General features: G+C 38.3%; 1 protein-coding gene across 2 annotated transcripts in view; it reads left to right on the top strand.

Annotated features, from left to right (window-relative positions):
• Positions 1–21,288, top strand: part of aspscr1 (ASPSCR1 tether for SLC2A4, UBX domain containing) — a 193,471-nt gene that overhangs the window by 129,762 nt on the left and 42,421 nt on the right. Inside the window, exons 12-13 of one of the 2 annotated variants that reach the window (XM_052033268.1) lie at positions 4,569–4,631; positions 7,267–7,319. In XM_052033268.1, the coding sequence (XP_051889228.1) occupies positions 4,569–4,631; positions 7,267–7,319 (116 nt within the window). The remainder of the gene's footprint in view (positions 1–4,568; positions 4,632–7,266; positions 7,320–21,288) is intronic. The other variant, XM_052033269.1, reaches the window with a different exon arrangement.

The following is a 21,288-nucleotide window of genomic DNA, read 5'->3' as shown; positions in this document are numbered from 1 at the left end:
TAACATTGATCATTTAAAATATGTGATTTGAAGCATGGCTTTATCATAAATGCAAGGAATTGGCAACATTTGAACTATTCATCCACAGAATGTCTCCATGATGGACAAATGCCACCTGTATACCTAAGTAATATTATTTTCACATCTGTGAATTTATAGATTCCTTAAAGGGTCATAACCTGAATCTTGGGGCTCTTTGAAATCATTTGGATGCATATATCAAACTGAAGGGATCTTGTGGAGATGTTAAGCTAAAAGCTGCAAATCCATCTTTTATTTTTACGTGGATATATCCATCCTGGAATCGAGTTTGTATAATTTTATCAGGTCCTTTTTTAAAAATTTCTCTCCTTTTCAATTTCCTCCATTATCTTCAGTCTTAAAAAGGCATTTGTTTAAATATAGTTTGGGGGCACTTTCACAAAGTCTTTCAAATATAATCAAAAGAGGGAATCACAAAATAATTACAACTTAGATTAATTGATCTCTCCCTAAAGATACTATGGTCCTCCAGCTCACCAATTCAGCCTCTGGATGATTACAGAATTTTTGCCTCTGACTCTGTGTCCATTCCAATTACTGTGTGTAAAAGAACTTCCCAATCTGATATTTTTAAATATAGCTTTCACAGTCTTCAGTTATGATCGCTTGCCTCATTCTTGCTCTTCATTGTAAAGTAATTTACAACATTTACATCTTCCGTTCCATAACTCTCTTGTGCACTTCCATAAGATAGAATGTGGATCTTGCTACCACAGGGTTTAGTTAAAACAAATAGCTGTAGTTAAAGAAGCTAGATAAGAACATGAAAGGTCAGTTAATGTTGGATGAGTTAGGGTGGGTAGCTAATGCAAGATATGGACTTCTTGGGCCAAATGGCCTTTTTGCTGTAAATGTTATCAAGATTGCACTGAAGGCTCTTTCATGTGTTCAGTTGGATTTTTGGGAGAAATTTAATTTTTGTTGAACAGTGAAGGAATGAGAGTCAGAGAGGTGAGTTGACAAAATTGTTTTCAGATCAGAGCTGAGCTGTTTAAATGGACTAAGTATGACAAACAGACTTCACTGAGCAATATACATATTTTTAACCAAGGCTACATTTTTGTGGAAGTATTTTCTTATTTTAAAAGTGCAGTTTAAATCACTTGGATACTATCCAAATTGCAACTTTGCATGTTCAGAAGAGACTTTAGTCCAATTGTGATTCCTGCCTGCCATAAAATGAGCTAAACACCGACAGCATCGTTTTCATGTTGGGCAGGAATTTTTTTTTGTCAACAATGTCTAATTAGGTTTTGTTTTGATATGGAAATTTGAATGAAATATTTCATTTATACAACTTGTATGTACTTGTTGAGCTCTCTGAAGTTGCTACAAGAACAGCTTTTCTGTGTGCTGATGCCTGCAGTTGTGTTTAAGGAAGAATGACAGGAATTTCTCCCTTTAAAGAAGAGTAAATACTGTACCAAAACGGTGCTTTTGTCAATGAACAGCCAGGCATTGTAGCAGTGATGGCAAAGAACCTCTTAACCCTTTGGACACAGGATATACTTAAATTTAATTTTTGATGTTTTTCCAAAAATATATATTATGAATTAAGCTTTTTGTTGCAGAGTTGCCAACATAAGTTTACATGTCATCATATAATGTGAAAAAAATGTGTAAACTATGGAAGTTGTTTAGCATTTAAATGGTTAAATAAAGGGTCAGACATTTGGTGAACTTCCACTTGCCTTTGAAGTTTATCCCTCTCTTGTTGTATTGGATGGATTTTATTAGAGACTTCCAGTAATGGTTGTTAAAAATTCCTTAGATGTTTCTCTTCTCCAGTTGCATTTTTAATGCTGAATTGGATCATTATATACCACCAATTTGTTGGAAAAATAGTGAGAAAAATACAGCATTATATGTTGTTGAAACATAGATATCTTGAAGCAACTGTGCTTAAATTCATTTTTCAAACATTGTTTTAAAATAGAATTTATTGATGTTAACATTGAACCATAGAGCACTACAGCACAGAAAACAGGCCATTCGGCCCTTCTAGTCTGTGCCGAAACTTTATTCCGCTAGTCCCATTAACCTGCACCCAGTCCATAACCCTCCAGACCTCTCCCATCCATGTATCCATCCAATTTATTCTTAAAACTTAAGAGTGAGCCCGCATTTACCATGTCAGATGGCAGCTCGTTCCACACTCCCATCACCCTCTGAGTGAAGAAGTTCCAACTCACGTTCCCCCTAAACCTTTCCCCTTTCACCCTAAAGCCATGTGCTCTTGTACTTATCTCTCCTAATCTAGGTGGAAAGAGCCTACTCGTATTAACTCTGTCTATACCCCTCATAATTTTGCAAACCTCTATCAAATCTCCCCTCGTTCTTCTACACTCCAAGGAATAACATGCATCATGAAGGGAAAATAATTTCAATGGAGCATAGACTTGCATTGTACTTTTACACCTGGAGATGCTCTAAAGCACCCCATAGCCAGTGTTTGGATGTGCACTCATTTATAATGAAAGGAATGTGCTAATCATTCTGCACACAACAAAATCCAACTAACAGTAGTTGGATAAGTAGACAGATGACCTGTATGGTGGAGTAGGTTGAAGGATACACATTGGCCAGGAAACCAGTAGGGCACTCTTTGCATTGGGCCACATCTGCCTGTGATGTCCCAGTCCCTCAGCTGTCTGTTGGAACCAAAAGGCAATGCCTCTCCCAATGTACTGCTGCTGCTGCTTATGCCCAGCCATCAAAGGCCTGAATCCTTTTGTTGCTGGCACAATGGTATCACTTTGCTACTTCGAAACTCTGACTAAATTTTTGAGCAGATTTCTGATGGCCACCTGACCGTGTCTTAATTTTATGTCTCATGAAATAGGTGACTGGTTTGCAGAATGCTTCAGAGTATCAGTGTAAACTATGTGCCTATGGTCAGAGTGCAGCTTGAACCCCAACTTTCCAACGCAGCCTATAAAGCTGTCACTGAGTTATGCTGATGTTTACTCATCTCATGCCTCAGAATACTTGTACTTAAACTTATGTCATACTTTGATTGATTTTTGCCGTAAGCAGATGGCGCACTCTGCAGTAGGTTAATGCTTCAGTTAGAGGAGGAGGTTTTTGAAGATAATCAATCCAAACTTCCCACAACATTAATACCAAGATTATTAATTGGAAAATTTTGTTCATTGAGGTGAGTGCTGGAGAATGGGCATTTTTTTTCAGTTATGAGGATTCCAGGAACAAATGACCTGGTTGAAAATTTGCTTTACATTGCAATAATAATTTGCCTAAACCTGCAAAGAAAATCTCCTATTACAGCAATGTAACTTGATCAGTCTCCATGTCAATTATCCCCATATTTTCTGAATGAGCTTGCTCGTGAAGTTCAGACTTAACACAGGTCATCAGCAGCTGAATAACCTCCTCTCACATTGAAACCTTTGCACCCAACCAAGACAACAGATGGTGCTGTATTTAAAGTGTAAGGTTGATGAACTGACCCAGTATGACAGCTGGCCATACAGTTAATTTTACGTTTAAATATTTACACACAAGCTGATATTCCAGGTAATTGGCAGCCACAAGAAGTGGATGGTAATTTTGTTTTCTGCTGGTCTTGCCTGCAGCTTGATAAGGAATGTCAAGGTGCAATTGTAGTCGGTCTGTATGTAACTTATTCCCACATGGCTGTTATTCTGAGAGAGAACAAAAAGTCCTTGTCTCCAGTCTCATTTGAGGCTTGAGCACAGCCTCTGTTTGTGTAATCATAATTCTTAATTATGTTATAGTTTCAGTTTAAATTTTTAAAATAATAGACTGATTTTCATGCTCACACCAAAGTAACTGATGGTTGTACTATTATAGTAAATTCTAGTTAGGCTTTTCTCAAGTCCACCAAAGAACAGAATATTAAAATAGAGATTATGCCAGAAACTTGTAAATCATTGATTGAGCTTTAACTAGAGTATTGTGAATTATTCTGGGTACCACATTTAAGGCAAAATATAAAAGGCCTTAGAAGAGGTATAGGGAGGATTTCCCAGAGTTCTGAGGGATTTTAGTAATGAGAAGAGTTTGGATAAGTTAGGACTTTTCTTCTTGGAACAGAAAATGTTAAGAAGTCTCCAAACAGGTTTTTCAAATTGAGAAGCTTTGATAGAGACAGCGAAATTCCCACAGTTGAGTGGCCTAGTTGTAAAACTATTGGTTAAAAATGTAGGAGAGAGATCAGGAAATCTTTTAGAGTTGTTAGTTTTTGGAATGCTCTCCCTAAAAAAAAGGTGAAAGCAAACCCCATGAAAAAAGGGTGTTCAATGGAAATTGGGGGATGAAGAATCTAGCTGTGTAGTCAAGAAGTGGAACTGTGGGACTGAGCTTCACTGCTTGTCAAAGGGCCAAAGCAGGTGAGCCAGCTGTGAACTTGTTCCATGCTGTATATTTCTGCAGTTCTATGGAAGTCATTCTCAGAGACTCATTGATAATGTTATTAGTGTTAACTGTAAAATCAAGCTTCTCCTGAGACCATCCTTGGTAAAACCACTGAATTTTTTCTCCAACAGTTGGGAAACTGATAGAATTTGTCAAGATGCATCTGAAAGACCCAGACGTTTCATTTTATTTATGTAAGTAAAATGATCACAGCTGAATAGATGTGGTCTTTGCACAGTTTAAAACCTAGGACAATTTTATTTAGGAGGATGGACAATCGTCATAGATTTCAGTTTCTTGATTGCAACCAAACTGATTAACTTATTCTCCAAAGAAAATTCTTCCAAATCATATCAAAGTATGAGATTTTTGGTGGTGGATCTTAAAGGATGACACAGAAATAAATCTTTCTCAAGTAGAGATCACTGATTGGACTGGAGGAAATGTTTGTAGAATAAAACTAAAGTCTTGCTCTTAAAATTATTTTACAGTAAAAATGAGACTGCAGTATCCCTTTTAAAGTGCATAAAGTGCCCCATTTAAATAGAAATATCTTATTTTGTTATCAAGTTAAGCTGTTGTGTTGAGAGTTAAGAAGGGTTATAGAAGGATATTATTTATTTACTAACAAAATCTTATTCCAATTTGTTCTACAGTTATTTGTCTTCTATCCATAGGTAATTTGCATAAAGTTAAGCTATATACCATTTTAAAGCAGTAGCTTAAATTTTCTGAATGTCACCCCATCTTGGCTCTGTACACTGTGCTGAAGCTGACTTTCATAATCGTTTCCATTTATTTGGTCAGAATGTTTCACCAGTTAGAATTGAGTGGGTTTCAAGACTAACCTCATTTTGGTTACTCACAGTGTTAATGTGGTTTAAAAACAGGTCATAGGAAGAACACCAAGGATTAACGGTTTCTTTTCTACAATGAGCCAGTTGCATGTTTTTCTACTTGTAGTCTAAAGCTGAAAGAGATCAAATGTGGTGACCTAACCTAATGGTGCACAACTTTCTTGTAGGCAGGCCAAATTTATAATCCAAGCCTCTTCCAAGAACCACTCACCAGAAAAGCATTTTGTTTGACTGATACGTGACCAAATACTGATATTTTCAGTCATGTTTGAAGACACACATGCCATAGTTTTGCTGCTCCCTTGCACCCCTCCCTGCCTCTACCTTTTCCAGACCTGCACACGCCAGTACGATGCTTGAGTGTTTTACAGAGCCAGTATTGTCCCTGTTTTATAGTGGCAATCCCGTGTGTACCAGTGCAGTGCACCTGAATTTAAAGCTGGATAACAACTTGGACCTAGACTTCACTCCAGAAAATCAGTTGTGGATTGACATGTCTATAGGTCTCTGCTCCTCGAGTATCTCGTCCCAAATCCTGTGGCCCAGCATCAGGAAGGTCCCTGCATATGGCATCAAGTGCATCCCAGGGAAAGAACAGACTGTAGCGGTAGTCAAGTTCTACATTTGCTTCAGCCACAGCCTCTGAAATGTATGTGCCTCTCACATTGATGTTATGGGCTTCTCCTTTCGAAGCATCAGGGCTGCCCTGGGGATTGCTGGCAAGGCTACAACAGGGCCAGCTAGCCTGGCAAGCAGCCATACAGGATAGAAGCAGAGCTGCAGTGATGGTGAGTGCAGAACATTTGCGGCCTGTGTTGTGTCCCGCTGATTTAGCAACAATAAATACCTTCACCACTAAAAGCACTGAACAGACCAAGCGAAGCTATCATTAAAAAAAAGTGCAACATGTAAAGACTTTCTCATTGATTATTTTGAAATGAGGCCGTCTTGAGTATTTGCAGTAGAAAATAAATGATTGCTAATTATTTGACATGAGTAATTTATTCAGCTGTGGTTCTGAATTCAACTCCTTGGGGAAAACAAGTATTGAATTATCACAGTGTAGAAGATTTTTCAGATCATAATACCAAAAATCACAGTGGAGTTGCTTTCATATGGGTGACATGCTGCCAGCTGATCTACCAAAAAGATGCTAGGTGTTTAACAATGTTTGTAAAGAATACTCTGACAGTCCTTCATTATTACAGATTCATAATTGCATTGAGTACTGTTCACTAGCCTGGATGAGTGTAGCTCCAACAGCACTTAAAAGGTTCAGCACTTAAAAGGTTCAGCACTATGAGGACAAAAGAGCTTGCTTGCTTAACACCCCATCTACCACCTTAAATGTTCACTCCCTCTACCAACACTAGCCGCAGTGTGTACCATCTACCAAAGTATGCTGCTGTAATGTTTACCAGGTGCACTGCGGTATCTCTAAAAAGGTTCTTTGATGGCTCCTTGCAAACTTTAGAATCCTGCCATATAGGACAAGGGGAATAGATGCCTGGGAATATCACACCCATTAGTTTCCCTCCAACATGAGCACCAACCCACCATACATAGGTGTCCCTTCATCATAATAGGGTCACATTTCTGAAACTCCATTCCTAATGGCCATAGAAGTACCTCATCACAGCTTGAAAGCAATAGGGGTAGCTAATAAATGTGGGGCTCGCCAATGAAGTTCATGTCACATGCAAGAATAAAATAAATGACAACATCTACAATGTCTTTAGAGAGTAATCCATGTGTTACAACTCACTTTTTCGGTTGCTCTGAAGTAAAAAGCTCCTCTTAAATTTACTAACAATTTTAGAATTGTAACAAATTTATTTGCGAATAGGTTTGGAATTGATAGTGGTGAAAGGTTATTGGATGCCTTGAGAACAAAATCCATATGACAGTATTAATTAATCCAGTCAATTTATTGAGGTTTTGCTTTATTCTCAAAGATTTCTATTTTTTCCAGTTAATACACCACCTAAAGTACTTCTCAGTGACCCAACAGCCACATTGTTCCAGGTAAGTCCATTGACACGTTACACCTGTTCATTACCTGTAGCTTTTAACATTGAATTGAATGAAAGTCAACTGTGAAAGTTTTCATAAAGTAATTTTCATATGTTTTATCGCATATTAAAATGCTTTTTCACTTTTTCTCACTTTGTGTTATGCTAATGAACTATGATCAAAAGCAATTTTGATACATAACTTTGGGGGAAGATCTTGTGCTTGAAGCTTGTGGACTGTGAATAGCATTGGAGGTCACCTTTTTATCTTGGAATGGAGGTGTAGTGGTAGAAGAATATTTAAGGGACAATATTTAACTGCTATGTATTAAACGTTATGATGAACTAAGCTTGTTTGAGAGAACAGTTTCACTGCCCACTGCCATTTAAATCCATAAAACATTTAATTTTCCATCTTATTACAAAAACCATGTATGTTGATATTCAATACTTTGATTTTAGCAGAAAATTGAAACATGAATGATGTGTTTGGAAGCTTTTTTTATTAATTTTCTGGAAAACAGCTGGAGGACTTAATAATGATGAACAATCTTATTGTGTTGACATTGCTTCAAAGAAACTTAAGTTCCTTTTTAATGGTTGTATTGTATAAAAGATTATGCATAATTAATAACAGAAATCTAATTAGAGATTTGTAATGAAAGTGGTTAAACCCTAAATACTTGTGTTTTCAATTTGGAAGATGATTCAGAATGTCTTAATTAGCTCAAGATATAGAAGGGTGGGTATAATATCTGTGGATGCCAACTGTTCTTTAATATTACTATTCTGTTCTTCAACTCTCAGACTAGATGTCTGAAGGGTTGCTGTATTCCAGGTTTTCACTAATTTTCAATCATGTCTTGTTTTTCATCCTCACAACACATCTGATCTTTTGTTTGGTCATTGCCCTGTACTGGCTTTGAAGTATATAACTCAGACGAGTTTGATTAGTAAGGCTATGTGCATAGTTGTTTTTGTAATTATTGGCATCTACTTGTGATGAGCATAGAAGCCTTTCAAGGCTACCAGCAGCTACACAATTGTGTGACACAAGTGTCCATACAAGTAAAAAGTCAAAAGGTAGTAATAATTATAATGAATACATTTGTTCCTGCGCAAATTGCTCAGTTGAAATAAGCCTGTATTAACTGTTTCCAATAATGATGCCATTCAACTGCAATATATTTTGGTGTATTGGCAACACATTACAAATTGTTTTTCAGTGTTTCTTGGTGTGTAATCATACCACCTGGTGTATTACTTCATTTACTGCATTTTGTAGGTACTGGATTCAGTTCCCAGTCTGGCCTGAGTTAACTGCCCTAACTGAAGTGGTTATAATTAATCACACTGGGAGCACCAGATTATGTCATGCTTCTTGTCATGTAGTTTTGTCATATTGGTCCTCAAGGTTTGCTCACATATAATCAGTACTGAGATTCATGAAATTGTATGCTGTATTTGTCACCATCTTTGAAAGAGAATGGCAAAAAGACAGACATAAATGCAGTTAATTATCATGTTTTCGTCAGATTGATTAAAGATGTCATTTTGGGCAGACTATTGTTTTTAAATCCCCAGGGTAGGTTTCATGCACTTGGTTATATGCGCTGGTACACATTCAGTTAGTTCGGAGGTTCCCCAACCATTCTACAGCTGTCCTCTGCTAATTTTGACAAAGTAAGAGAAGCAAATTGAATAGGTGGGACAGTAATAGATTGGTACTTATTACATTTTATAATTAATTCCCTTGGAGCGACATAGCACCGAGGTAGCAGAAAAATGGATGAATCTGTTGCAGTCCCTTATTTGAAAGAGTGAGCGTAAAATGAAACATCTGTTTTTGGAGGACATGACTTTAGTTGAGTTTTTGCGTAAATTACCTACTGTTGGAAATTTTGCCAAATACCCTGGTGAAATATCCAGGACAATCGCACAGAGTTAGCAGAAAGTTTCTGTTTAGCTTTGTCGAAAAAGAACCCATCTAACTTAGACCATATGGGTGCAAAATGTACTTGTTCCAAGTACCATTGTGTTATTGTTCAACACTTGAAGTCTTCAACAATCGGAAACTTTTATATCCAGTGAAGCGCTTGAGGACTTGGAATACTTTAAGTCAATTTTGGGAATAATTGGTACGTCTTTGACAAGCAAATGAGTCTCTTTCTGGCATCAATAAATATGGGATCCTGTGTTTTGAAATTTGTTTGCAGAAAGTCTGGCAAAATTGGATAAGGTTTGGCATAAAATTACTTTTCATTTCTAACAGCCAATTGGAGGATCAACTTCAACTTTCTAAGATGTATTTAAGGACTAACTATCTTTTGCAGTGATCTGTAATTACGGGTTTCTATAATTATATGTAATATTTCATGCATTAGCACAATCGGAAGGATACTTGAGTGCCTTTGAAACATCAGGCAAGCCACACTTGTCAACAAAGTTATCCCCTGTAATAAACCATCATGTTGCTGAACTTTCCAGCAGCTTCAGGGTAAAATGGGTATTTCAGAATATATCTGAAACATTGAATAGTACGAGTTTACAATGTGAACTGTCAAAATAATCTACTGACAGTACATTGTGTCTTTATATATTTGTGACACATAAAGCTGCCTAAATAATGCAATGACAAAGAGTGGTTTCACTGCATGTTTGATACCCAAGTTGGGTTAGGTAGACTACTCATCTTGGCTGTTTCCTGACTTTTTCCTTTTGGGTGGGTTACTGACAAATATACACAACAATATTCCACTTTGCGACAAGCTTTATTATATTATTAAACTCATAATGTAATAAGTGGTTGTTGGGGGAAGGGAGCCATCTTGGTTGCAGAAATAATGATGTTATGTACTCTGAAATCTTTAGTAGGACAATTTTAAAGCGGTGTATTTAACCGAACATAAAACTCTTCCCACCACACTGAATATTTTAATCAGCATGTCTTACAGGGCCTATTTTATTTTCTCTTTCCAAGCAGCCAAGTGAATATATCACTTCACACTCCATTGATATATTTAAGTTGCTGTGACTTATATAAAATAAAACTGCATCAGCACAAGTGTTCCTCATGTTCAACAGTTCAGCTCTTTAGGCTACGTACAAATATCAGCCTACAAGAACTTTAACATTGGCTGGCAAACAAATGCAGTTTTTTATCTGAGAGTACTCCTTTTCTTCTTGGCATGAAGGTTTAATTATCCATTGATGTTATAAACAAAAATGAGGTAAAGGAGATACGTCATTCAAGGGTTACATTTTTGAGTGGTTTGGAACTTTAAAGAATGGCTCACCATTCCATAAAAGCAGCATTGGGATTTATTTTGAAGATTTTTTTTTACAGATGGCCCAGATAATAATGGTGTAGTGTTTACAACAAAGTATAGGTTCTACATATTCCAAAGGTGTGTATTAATTACCATGGACTTTTAGATCCACCCTGTATCGTCTGTCATGTATTAGAATTTAAGAATCTGCCTCCACCCATTTACTGTTTAAGGCTGCCCACATGAATAGAATCATGATGTCAGCCACCATGATGTGGGTAGAGTTTCAGATACCTTGCATCCTTTCAGTTGTAAGAGTCACAGAAGACCTCATTGTATTTTATATATTAGGGGCATTTTATTTCGTTTCGATAACTATAAAGCACACAGGTTTACAGTGAGCTGTTCAAAAGTTGTATGCAACAAGCACAAAGATTCCTCAACAGATTTTGCCTTTTAATTTACAAATAGTTACAGTAATTATGTTGTATCCTTTTTAAAAACATACTAGGATTTATGTGGAGTATTTGATGACCCTCGGGAATTCCCAAAGTGTTTTGATAAGGTACTGAATGATAGACTCATGATTACAATCAGAAGATGTGGGAGAAGGAGCAGAATAGATAGCAAGCTGGCAGAACAGAATGTAGCCGGTCAACATTAGTTACTCAGGGTGCAAAAGTTGTGAAGCGATGAGGGTCTGCACTGAGAATATGATTCTACATCTTTTGGTCTCTAGAATTAGAAATATAGTTTTAAAGTTTGTACTGTGACACAACATAGACAATCATAAACTTTCAAATTCAGTGTACAATTAGCAAATAAGTTAATATATGTAAGTATAAGAGGGTGCACATTAATAATGGGAAGGAGAAAGCAATGTATTCCTTTGTAACATTTGTTCAAATGGAGTTGAAGCACAGGGATCTGGGAGGCCAGATGCACAAATCACTAAAAGCAATAATGCAGGTTAATAAGGCCATGTTATTTTTTTAAAAAAACATCAAACAGTGGGAATTAATTCCAGAGGGAAGGAATTGAAAATCAGGGGATTATATCAAATAAAAACAGAATGCTGGTAATACTCAGCAGTTCAGGGAATATCTACAGAGAGAGAAACCGATTTAAGGTTTTAAGTCAATAACAATTCAGGTGAATTTCTTCAGAAATGTTAACTGTTTCTCTCTCCATGGATGCTGCTTTATCTGCTGAATATTTATAGCATGTTTTGTTTTCAGCTTTTCATAGTCCTTTTCTTTTGCAGTTATGTGAAAATGTTATTGAACCTTGGCTGGACCTTGAATATCTGAGCAGTCTTGCTCTCCTGAATAAAAAGAATAAGGCCAATTGGGAAAAATTAATATAACAAAAATACCAACATGTTAACCTGAACTGAGAGGTTATTTTTTTTCGGAGATAGCAAACACGTTGAGGCTCTTTTCTCAAGAAGAGGAAACAGTGAGGTGACTTGATAGAGGTTTTAATGATCATTGAAAGTGTTTTGGGTATATAGAGTGGTTTCTACACAGTTGAGACAAGAGCTAAAGCCATAAGTATCAGCCATTCAGGGACACATTTAACAGGGAGTCCAGGAGAAACTTTAACCAGAGAGTAGAAAGAATGTGGAATTCCCTAACAAAGAAAATAATTGTGGCAAAGAGCATGGATGCATTGAAGGCAAAATGGCTTGGGGCTTTAAACCTAGTTTGTAATCATTCCCTAGAAGCATCACATGGTTTTGGATGAAATGGGGAGTGTGTGTATTGTGATATAAATTGTTAGGACCAGGCTGGATGGATCAGAGGGTCTTTACCAAATTGTTCAAACTATATTAGTGTATGAAAAAAAATGAATCATTTAATCATTTAAGCCATGCAGTGAAAACAAATTACACAGTGGGATCTTCTTTCTACCTGACAGCTATGCTGGTAGTCTGGAGAACCTCCTTTGAAATGTTATTTAATGAGAGGCCAACATCAATTCTCTGCTTCCTGCCTCTGATGTTGGTGTAATTTATAAATATAGCAGATTGTCCTTTCTGTCCAGCTGCAATCAGTATTTTTTTTAGAAAAAAGGTTTAACATCACAAGCTAGTTTTATCTCATACGCATGTTTTGGTGTCTGAACCTTCTTTGTAGATGGTCACTTGACACACGGAAACACTTAAGACAGAATGAGTGATCAAAACAGACATGAGCAATCATGATAAATACTAAACTTGTACTCACAAATTACAACAGTCTCGGAGAGAAAGGTATTCTTTAGGCATTTGAACATGTAAATACTAGTTTTTTGATCTTGATCTGTACCAGAGAGTGCAGAAGCAAAATGCATGTTAACCATTTACCACATTAGAAATTGATTCAGTTACTTATTCCATTGCAGCATTAGTGAGTTTGTGACTGCACGGTCCCCCCATTTGCTGATCATCATTTTTAAGGCATTGTTATACACAGTTAAATTATTTAAAGAAACCTTTAAAAAAGACACCTTTCGTACAAGATTAGTGGTTGGCTTACCCTGCATATTAAGAAGCCACTATTTAATTACATATTCATTAAAATAACAAGACAGATAACGACTGAATATCACTCCTTGAATCTGCAGTGAATAATTCTGGGTCTGTGCATTCTTGTGCTCCAGGGATGAGGGACAGAATAGCTGCTGGCATCTATCGTGCTAGCTGCTGTCATTAAAAAGAAATGACTCAACCTACTTATGAACTTGGTGTACATTAAAAAAGACAGCCTGGGGGAATTTTGAGACTTATTTCTATTCCTGAGATTACTACTTAATGTTGTTTGCATTCATAGTGTCATCTGAACTTCTGGATGAGATAAGATAAGATCTTTATTAGTCACATGTACATTGAAACACAGTGAAATACATCTTTTTGCGTAGTGATTTTGGGGGGGCAGCCTGCAAGTGTCGCCACGCTTCCAGCGCCAACATAGCATGACCATAACTTCCTAACCTGTACGTCTTTGGAATGTGGGAGGAAACCGGAGCACCCGGAGGAAACCCACCCAGACACGGGGAGAATGTACAAACTCCTTACAGCCAGTGGCCGGATTTGAACCTGGGTCGCTGGCGCTGTAAAGCATTATGCTAACCACTATGCTACCGTGCCTGCCCTCCCTTAGGTTACTCCCTTAGGGTTATCCCAAGCTATCCATAATTCCTTGAATACTTTTTATACATTTGAACCGTTACATTAATTGGGCTGTCACAGAACCAGCTGTTTTGTGAATGGTTGCAGTATTGTACACATCTGATTTAACCAGCCACTCAGATCTTGGAATGCCAATTCTAATCAGGTCAAACCTGGACTGATTGCATTATGAGACCATGTGTATATTGATGAGAAAATGTGCTTCATTTTACAGAGTTATACACCTTAATAACAGAATAGGTGAACAGGATTGTTGGCCAGCCCATAATGTAAGCTACGTACTTGCCCTATCTTTTAAAATATGATAGCTGCACCACCGCTTGCTAACCCCTGTTCCCTTGCCCCACTGCCCCGTCCCTTCGCCTTGCCCCCTCTACAGTCCCTCTGTCCATCTTGCCAACAACCTCAACAGCTCCCATAGTCAGAATCCTGAACAAACACAGGTCAGGCAACATTTGTGAAATCAGAAGCAGTGTTAGTGTTTCAAGTCAGTGCCTTTTATCAGGACATATCCAGAGTTTTCAATCTTAATTTAGTTTTCTAGTGTCTATAGTATTTTGATTTTCAACATCTCCCACTTGAGCCATTTATTGATGATGGAAAAGGGCTTTGGTTTGAATGCCTCAATTCAGAAGTTATCACGAATGCCATTCAGAAAAGTTAGATTAAAGCTAAATATCTTTGTTTATACACCTACCTTTGGCAATTGTTTCCTACTATCCTAAGTCAGGAAGCTGCATGTTGCTGTTCAGTGGTGTACAGCCTCCATAATCATGGTATTTTGCATCATCTGCATTAACTGTGAGTCCCTAAAAGTCACATTTACACATCTGTCTCTAACGAGTAAATTCTGGGAGTGAGGTAATGGCAGGGATGGTAACTCATAATTTGACACCACCGTGTTCCGGTACAGCTCTTAAAAAGAGCCCTTTGAAATTACAGTTAATGCTTGCAAGAAACATCTGCCCACCAGTACTATACCCCAGTGTGATTGCCCATTGCCGAATGTTAGAGTCATAGAGTAATATAGCACGAAAACTGGTCCTTCGGCCCAACTGCTCCATGCTGACCACAGCATCCTTCCTGCTAATCCCAGTTGCCCACATTCGGCCCATAACCCTCCAAGCCCCTCCCCTCCATATACCTATCCAAGTGCCTCCTAAATGTTGCAATTGTACCTGCCTCAGCCACTTCCTCTGGCAGCTCATTCCAGGTACTCACCACCCTCTGTGTAAAGAAGTTACCTCTCAGGTCTCTTTTAAATCTCTCCCCTCTTATCTTGTATCTGTGCCCTCTAGTTATGGACTTCCCAACCCTGGGGAAAAGGCTGACTGTGTACCTTATCCATATGCTTCATGATTTTATAAACTTCTATGGGGTCACACCTCATTCTCCTACGCTTCAAGGAATAAAGATCCAGTGAGGCCAACCTCTCCCTATAACTCAGGCCCTCTACTCCAGGCAGCATACTCGTAAATCTCTTCTGCACCCTCTCCAGCTTGACAATGTCTTTCCTATGATAGGGTGACCAAAACCATTCAGTTCCCTGGTTCTAGGCCCAGCATTGGGTAAGAACTGGGGACCAAGGTGGACAGCAGTGTTGGAGAGGTTGTGGGTGTCTGATCTCTGCCTTCCACAGTATCCCTCTTGATCACAAGAACATAAAAAATAACAGGATCAAATCATTTGGCCCCTTGTGCCTGCTTTGTCATTCAAAAAGAACTTTGCTGGTCTGGTGATAAACCTGTTTCCTGCACTAACCCCATATCCTTTGGTTCATCACATGCTTCTGCCTAATGTCACAGGCCACTGCTGTTATGAAGTAGGGGCTGTCCTGGAAATTCCCAGAAAATGTTGGCAACTTTGCAACCAGGGTAGTCAGCTTGGCAAGCAGCCAGACAGAACAGAAATGGAGCTGTGGGAGTATCAGGTGCTGAGTTTGCACTATGGGGTTCGTGACCTATCTGGATTCCATTGATCAGGGTCAGGAATTGTAGATAGCTCCTTGAAGAGCTCTATGTAGCTCTGAAGCACAGCTTGTTGATTCCATGTCTATGAAAACCTGAAAGCGCTGGCCCACGTTCCCTAACTCCACTTAACATTCACTTGTATAACTTCTTCAGTACCTTTCTCTCCACCATAGTTAGTTTGTTATAGAACACAAAATTTAAAACACTTGGAAAGTAATTGTTCTTTTACCTTGAATTTACCTTGAATTACTTAGCTCTATTATTTTGCCCTTCTTAATGAAGCTGTCCTATTTTGAGACTTCTCATTTACCTTTTTTTTATTGTTTAGCCCATCTAACAGTGAATCATACATAATATTCATTTAATGTACAGTATCTCAAGTATTTTGGCCATTTCCAAACCCAGAAATTGGTTTGGTCTCAGTGATGTAATATGGAGCTTTAACCTAATTTCTGTAGGTTGCTACAGTCTCCAAGTAAAACACATAGTTCTCCCCATTCACGGGCACTGCTCTCTTTTCTCTCTTGCATGCCTTGACCCCATTCAAAGGTCTATTATTTCATCAGCAGCAGCAAATGCTAAATTGGAGAATATTCCCAACCACAGGGTTTCTTATGGTTCCTGACATGATTTGGAAATCACAGACCATCCCTACCTCCCCTGCAGGACATAAGAACATTTTAGGTCATGTCTGTGTTGGTAAAAGGTTCTTTCTTGTACTCTTGGCTTTTTTTTTCCTAGTTATAAAAGCAATGTGTTTCTGCTCTAAGTGGACTTCTACCTAATGGAGGATGTGAGTCCTTTGAGGCTGATTAACGGCTTGTTCTTCTAAGCTTGTGGCATCGACATTTTTTTTATTCACAATGCACATCAAGCATGTCTTTGCAGTGTTTCTTCAAACCACCATGTGACTTCTGCCTGTGAGTGTACTGGGAGTAACTGCTCCATTGGTTTTGGCTCATGAGGATCTTTGCCTCAACACTGACGTTTGCTTCCTACTTGACACAAAGCATCATCTTGAGGTGTCATTTTGGTATCTTTCCTATTGATTAAGAGAGACACAGGAGACTGCAGGTGCTGGAATCTGGAGCAACAAACAATCAGCTGGAGGAACTCAGCAGGTCAAGCAGTGATTTATCGATTAATCGATTCTAGGTAGGGCACCCAAATTTGGCATAAATAACATAGGAATGCCAAACACATTGTAGACCTGGACCCTAATGTACTTCTGTGGGTCATGATTCACTGAAAACCAGTTGGAGCATTTTCGCAAAGGAAACACATGCATACCGGATCCTTTACAGAAACTTACTGTTAGCATTAAGCACTTTGTAAGAGGTGGCTACCGAGGTAACAGAAGTGCTCAACTATCACGAAGGTCTGTCCTTTGACGATGATGTTGTGAGTTGTGGGCAAAGCATGAGGCAGGCTGATCGAGCTCTTTAGTCATCTTACTGTTAATTGAGAATCCTTGGCAACAGTACATTAATGCAGAAAAGTCTGGTGTGGGTAAGAAAGGCATAGTCGCCAGCGTACTGTTGACATACTGGAATGAATGTTATGCTTATTCCATTCTTTCTGTGGGGACAATGAAGATTAAAGAGTCTTCCATCCACTCTGCATTGGATATCAATTCTAGTGGGGGCAAGAATGACACTAGAGCAACTTTGCTTAACTTCAGATTGGATAATGAATGGGTGTGCCTTTCAGCCAGCACAGAGACTGGTGGCCAGTATGCAATCATGAAGAAGCCTTAGGGTCTTAAATACGTTTTGGAGGGCAGCTAAATCTGTCCAGCACCTTCCACAGAGCATCGCAATTGAAGGTGTCAGAGATCTTCAAACACTTGTATAGATCCTGATTTTGTTCCTGATAATTTTCCTGAATTTGCTGGGCAAAGAAAATCTTGTTAATCATCTTGCAGAGTGGTCTCAAAGCTCAGTAAGGTACTGACAGGATTTCCTTAGCAATGTACCAATGTTGGTATTTCTCAGATCCACTGGAATCTTGTCATTATCGCACATTTGGAGAAAAGGTTGGTGGTGCTGCAGCCCATTTCTTTTTTTACCTTGGATCTTGTAGACTTCAGCTGGTATTGGGTACCCTTGTGAAGGCCTGCAGGTAAATTAGATATGTACCATCCACTGAGCTACCCTTGCTTACCCTGTCTGTAAACTCCTCATATCCTTTAAGTTTAGAAGTGGCTTACTATTTAATTAATGACCAAAATCCTTGTAATTAAATTTATTGTGTTTTGATTTGTTCTCATTCAGATGCTTGATTCACATGTGAAACAAATGTACAAAACTGTTCTAGGTTTGTGTTTAACAGCCGCAAATAATTTCAAATTATCAAATTATGTTTAACTTGTGGTATGGAGTTTGCTGTGCATTCCATCATTACAGGATAAAATGAACAGCAGCATCTGGTGTCTGCAGGCACATTTAAGTGTGGAAATCTGCAGGTTTCTATCAGTGATAACCCTGCATAAGCTGTACTGTTGTAACCTTTGTATATGCAGTCTGCACAGAAGTCACAGCAATGATGTAAATCGGGCTGATAACCCACTATTCTTGTTCTAAACACACATCACAGAATCATCAACAGATGTACAGCACAGCAAGGAAGGAAACCACTCGATCTGTTCTGTGTAGGAGTAATCTAGCTAGTTGCCCTGCTGGCTTCTCCCCATAGACCTGCAAACTCTTCGCTTTTTGGTTGCATATAGAGTCCTTTTGAGTGCTGTAACTGAAATCACTTCCACTACTCCTCCTGACAGTACATTCCAGACCCTAACCACTCAGTATATAACTTGCATCATGTCATTTTTGGTTCTTTTGCCAGTCACCTTCATTCTGTCTGTCCCAGCCTTGACCCCTCTTCTAATGCCCTTCATGATTTTAAATACTTTTACCAATCGTTTTGCAATCTCTCTGTTCCAAGCAGAACAACCACAGCTTCTCCAACTTATCCACATAACTTAGGTCCTTTGTCCCTTGAATTATTTTGAACAATCTATTCTGCAACCCCACCCCAGCCCCAACAAAGTTTCCACATTTTTCCTAAACTATAGCACCCAGTACGGGGCACAGTACTCCACTTATGGCTAAATGAATGTTTGTAATGGTTCACTGTGACTACCTTGCTCCTGTATATTCTCCATTTATAAAGCTGAGCGTCCTGTATGCTATCAGTACTTTCTCACCCTCCCCAACAACAAACTCTGCACGTTTCCCCTAATCTGTGTACTTTTACCACTTTTAGAACTGTTTCTTCCGGTTCATATTGCTTCCTCTCATTCTTCCTACCAAAAACTAACACTTCACGTGTGTCAGCATAAGTTTGTTCAGCCACCCATCTGCCATTCCGCCAGCCTGTTTATTTCTCACATTTCACTAAGTTTTGTGTAATTTTCAAATTTTAAAATTCTGTCCTGTACATCCAAGTCAAAATCATTAATATATGTTATAGAAAGCAGTGGTCCTTGTACCAATTCCTGGGGAGCTCCACTGGGCACTTCCCACCAGTCTGAAAACCAAGATTTCACTTTTACTGTTTCTTCGTTAATTTTCCATCCTGCTTCTAAAGCCCATTTTATTCCATGGCCTTCAACCTGGATGACATGTCTGTTACGTGACATCTTATCAATTGACTATTGACCCATATAGTCCATATATACTACATCAACTACATATCCCTTATTGACTGTCTCTGTCAAAAAAGTCTATCAAGTTAATAAGATACAGTTTGCCTTAAACAAACCTTTGTGGGCTTTCTCTAATCAGTCGTCCGGGTATTTGCTAATACCATCTCTGATTACTGTTCCTAGAACTTGACAAAACCACTGAGCTTCAACATAACTGGTCTGTAGTTAATGAATTTATCCCTATGCCTTTCTTTTGAACCAGGTTGTAATAGTTCCTATTTTCCAGTGTTCAGGTGCCACCTCTGACTTACAGCATGTTTGTAAATTTATGGCCAGGTCCTCTGCAATTTTCTGCGTTGCATCCCATCTAGTCTAGGTGACTTATCTACCTAGATGCAGTGCGTTTTTCTGCTACCACTTGATCAAGTTTTATTCCATAGAGAATTTAAATTATGTATTATTTTGTGGTGAAGACTGATGGAAAGTCCTTTAATACCTCAGTCGTGTCCTCTAACTCCATGGGGAAATTTCCTTTTTGATTTCTGAATGACCAAATATCTTCTCTTACAATCCTTTTCCTGTTCACGTGCCTTGGCAATATTTTTGGATTCCCTTTTATGTTTGCCGTCAGATTTTTATCTTGGTCTATCTTTGCCTTCATTTCCTTTTTTTTGGCCTTCCCCTATGAACTTTCTGTAATCAGCATGGTTCTCACTTGCTTCAGTGACCTAGATTTGTGATGTGCTTTTTTTTCTGTTTTATTTCACTCTGTATCTTTTTGATCATCAATAAAGCTCAAGGAAGTTCTCCTGAACACGCATCAAAAACTTGGTCCCTTTATTGCCCCTTATTAGTATCCCGGTCTATGTTTGGATAGTTAACATCACTCATTATTACGTCCTTATCGCTTTTGCGCACCTTTGCAATTTCCCTGCAAACCTGCCCATCAGGATCTTTTACACTAGGAACTTATATAATAAGTTGGGATTTTATAGTCTGAAGGAATAACACTTTTAATTACGTGCGTAAGTGATGTTGAACAAACTGAAGAATTAATTTCTCAAGTCTGGAGCCTCGTTTTCTTCAAGCAAATTAATTTTGCATGTTACTAATATAAATATAACTTTTCCAGCTTTTTCCTCTTGTCTCTCTTAATCCAACTTCTATGTCCATATCTTTACTTTATGGGGTATGTTGATGAAAAAAAATTTTCATCAGCATACCCCATTGATGTTTTCTGGCCCAGTCTGACAATCTGCTGCCTTGATGTAAAATAAATGTTGATGAGAATTAAAAAAATAGGATTAATATAAATGGGTGCCTGATGGTTAGCACAGGGTCAAGGGCCCAAAAGGCCTGTTTCCATGCTGTATGAGTGTAGGTCAATTTCTTGCTTTTACTTCCTCCTCTGTAGTCTGTCATCTCTGAGGATTCTTCACTCTGGTTGAAGATTCTCCATGCTGCTGCTGCTCCCGCTCACAAAAGCTTCAGATCTTCTACAAAGAGCTTCATATTGGATTAGTAGAAATCTGCTGATAAGCCCATGAGAAGCCTCTGGGCAGTAGTATGCATGGTGAATGTTAAAACCATTTCATCATCACTCTCAACAATGTATGGGCCATTGAATTCTGTCAAAAGGCCCAAAAGCAAAATTGCAGTAATACTTTGCAAATCCTAGTCTCATACTGATGTTGTCACCTTGTTTTAAATGTTTTATTCATTAAATAAGCAGAACTACAACAGATTTGTTGAAGTTTTGAAATGCAATGATACATTAGATGCCAACAATGTAAATTGCACACTGAATTAGAATGGATAGGGCACAGTGGCACATAGCACTTACCATGTGGATGCATGTGTATAACTTTGATTCTGACCTGTAATATTGTGCAGGCCAGCTGTGTCATTTTTATTTCCATTCCTTG

This window comes from Pristis pectinata, chromosome 18 (assembly GCF_009764475.1).
Source record: "Pristis pectinata isolate sPriPec2 chromosome 18, sPriPec2.1.pri, whole genome shotgun sequence".
Lineage (NCBI taxonomy): Eukaryota > Metazoa > Chordata > Chondrichthyes > Rhinopristiformes > Pristidae > Pristis > Pristis pectinata.
The sequence above is the reverse complement of the archived record's forward strand: the minus strand, read 5'-3'. Positions and strand labels throughout refer to the sequence as shown.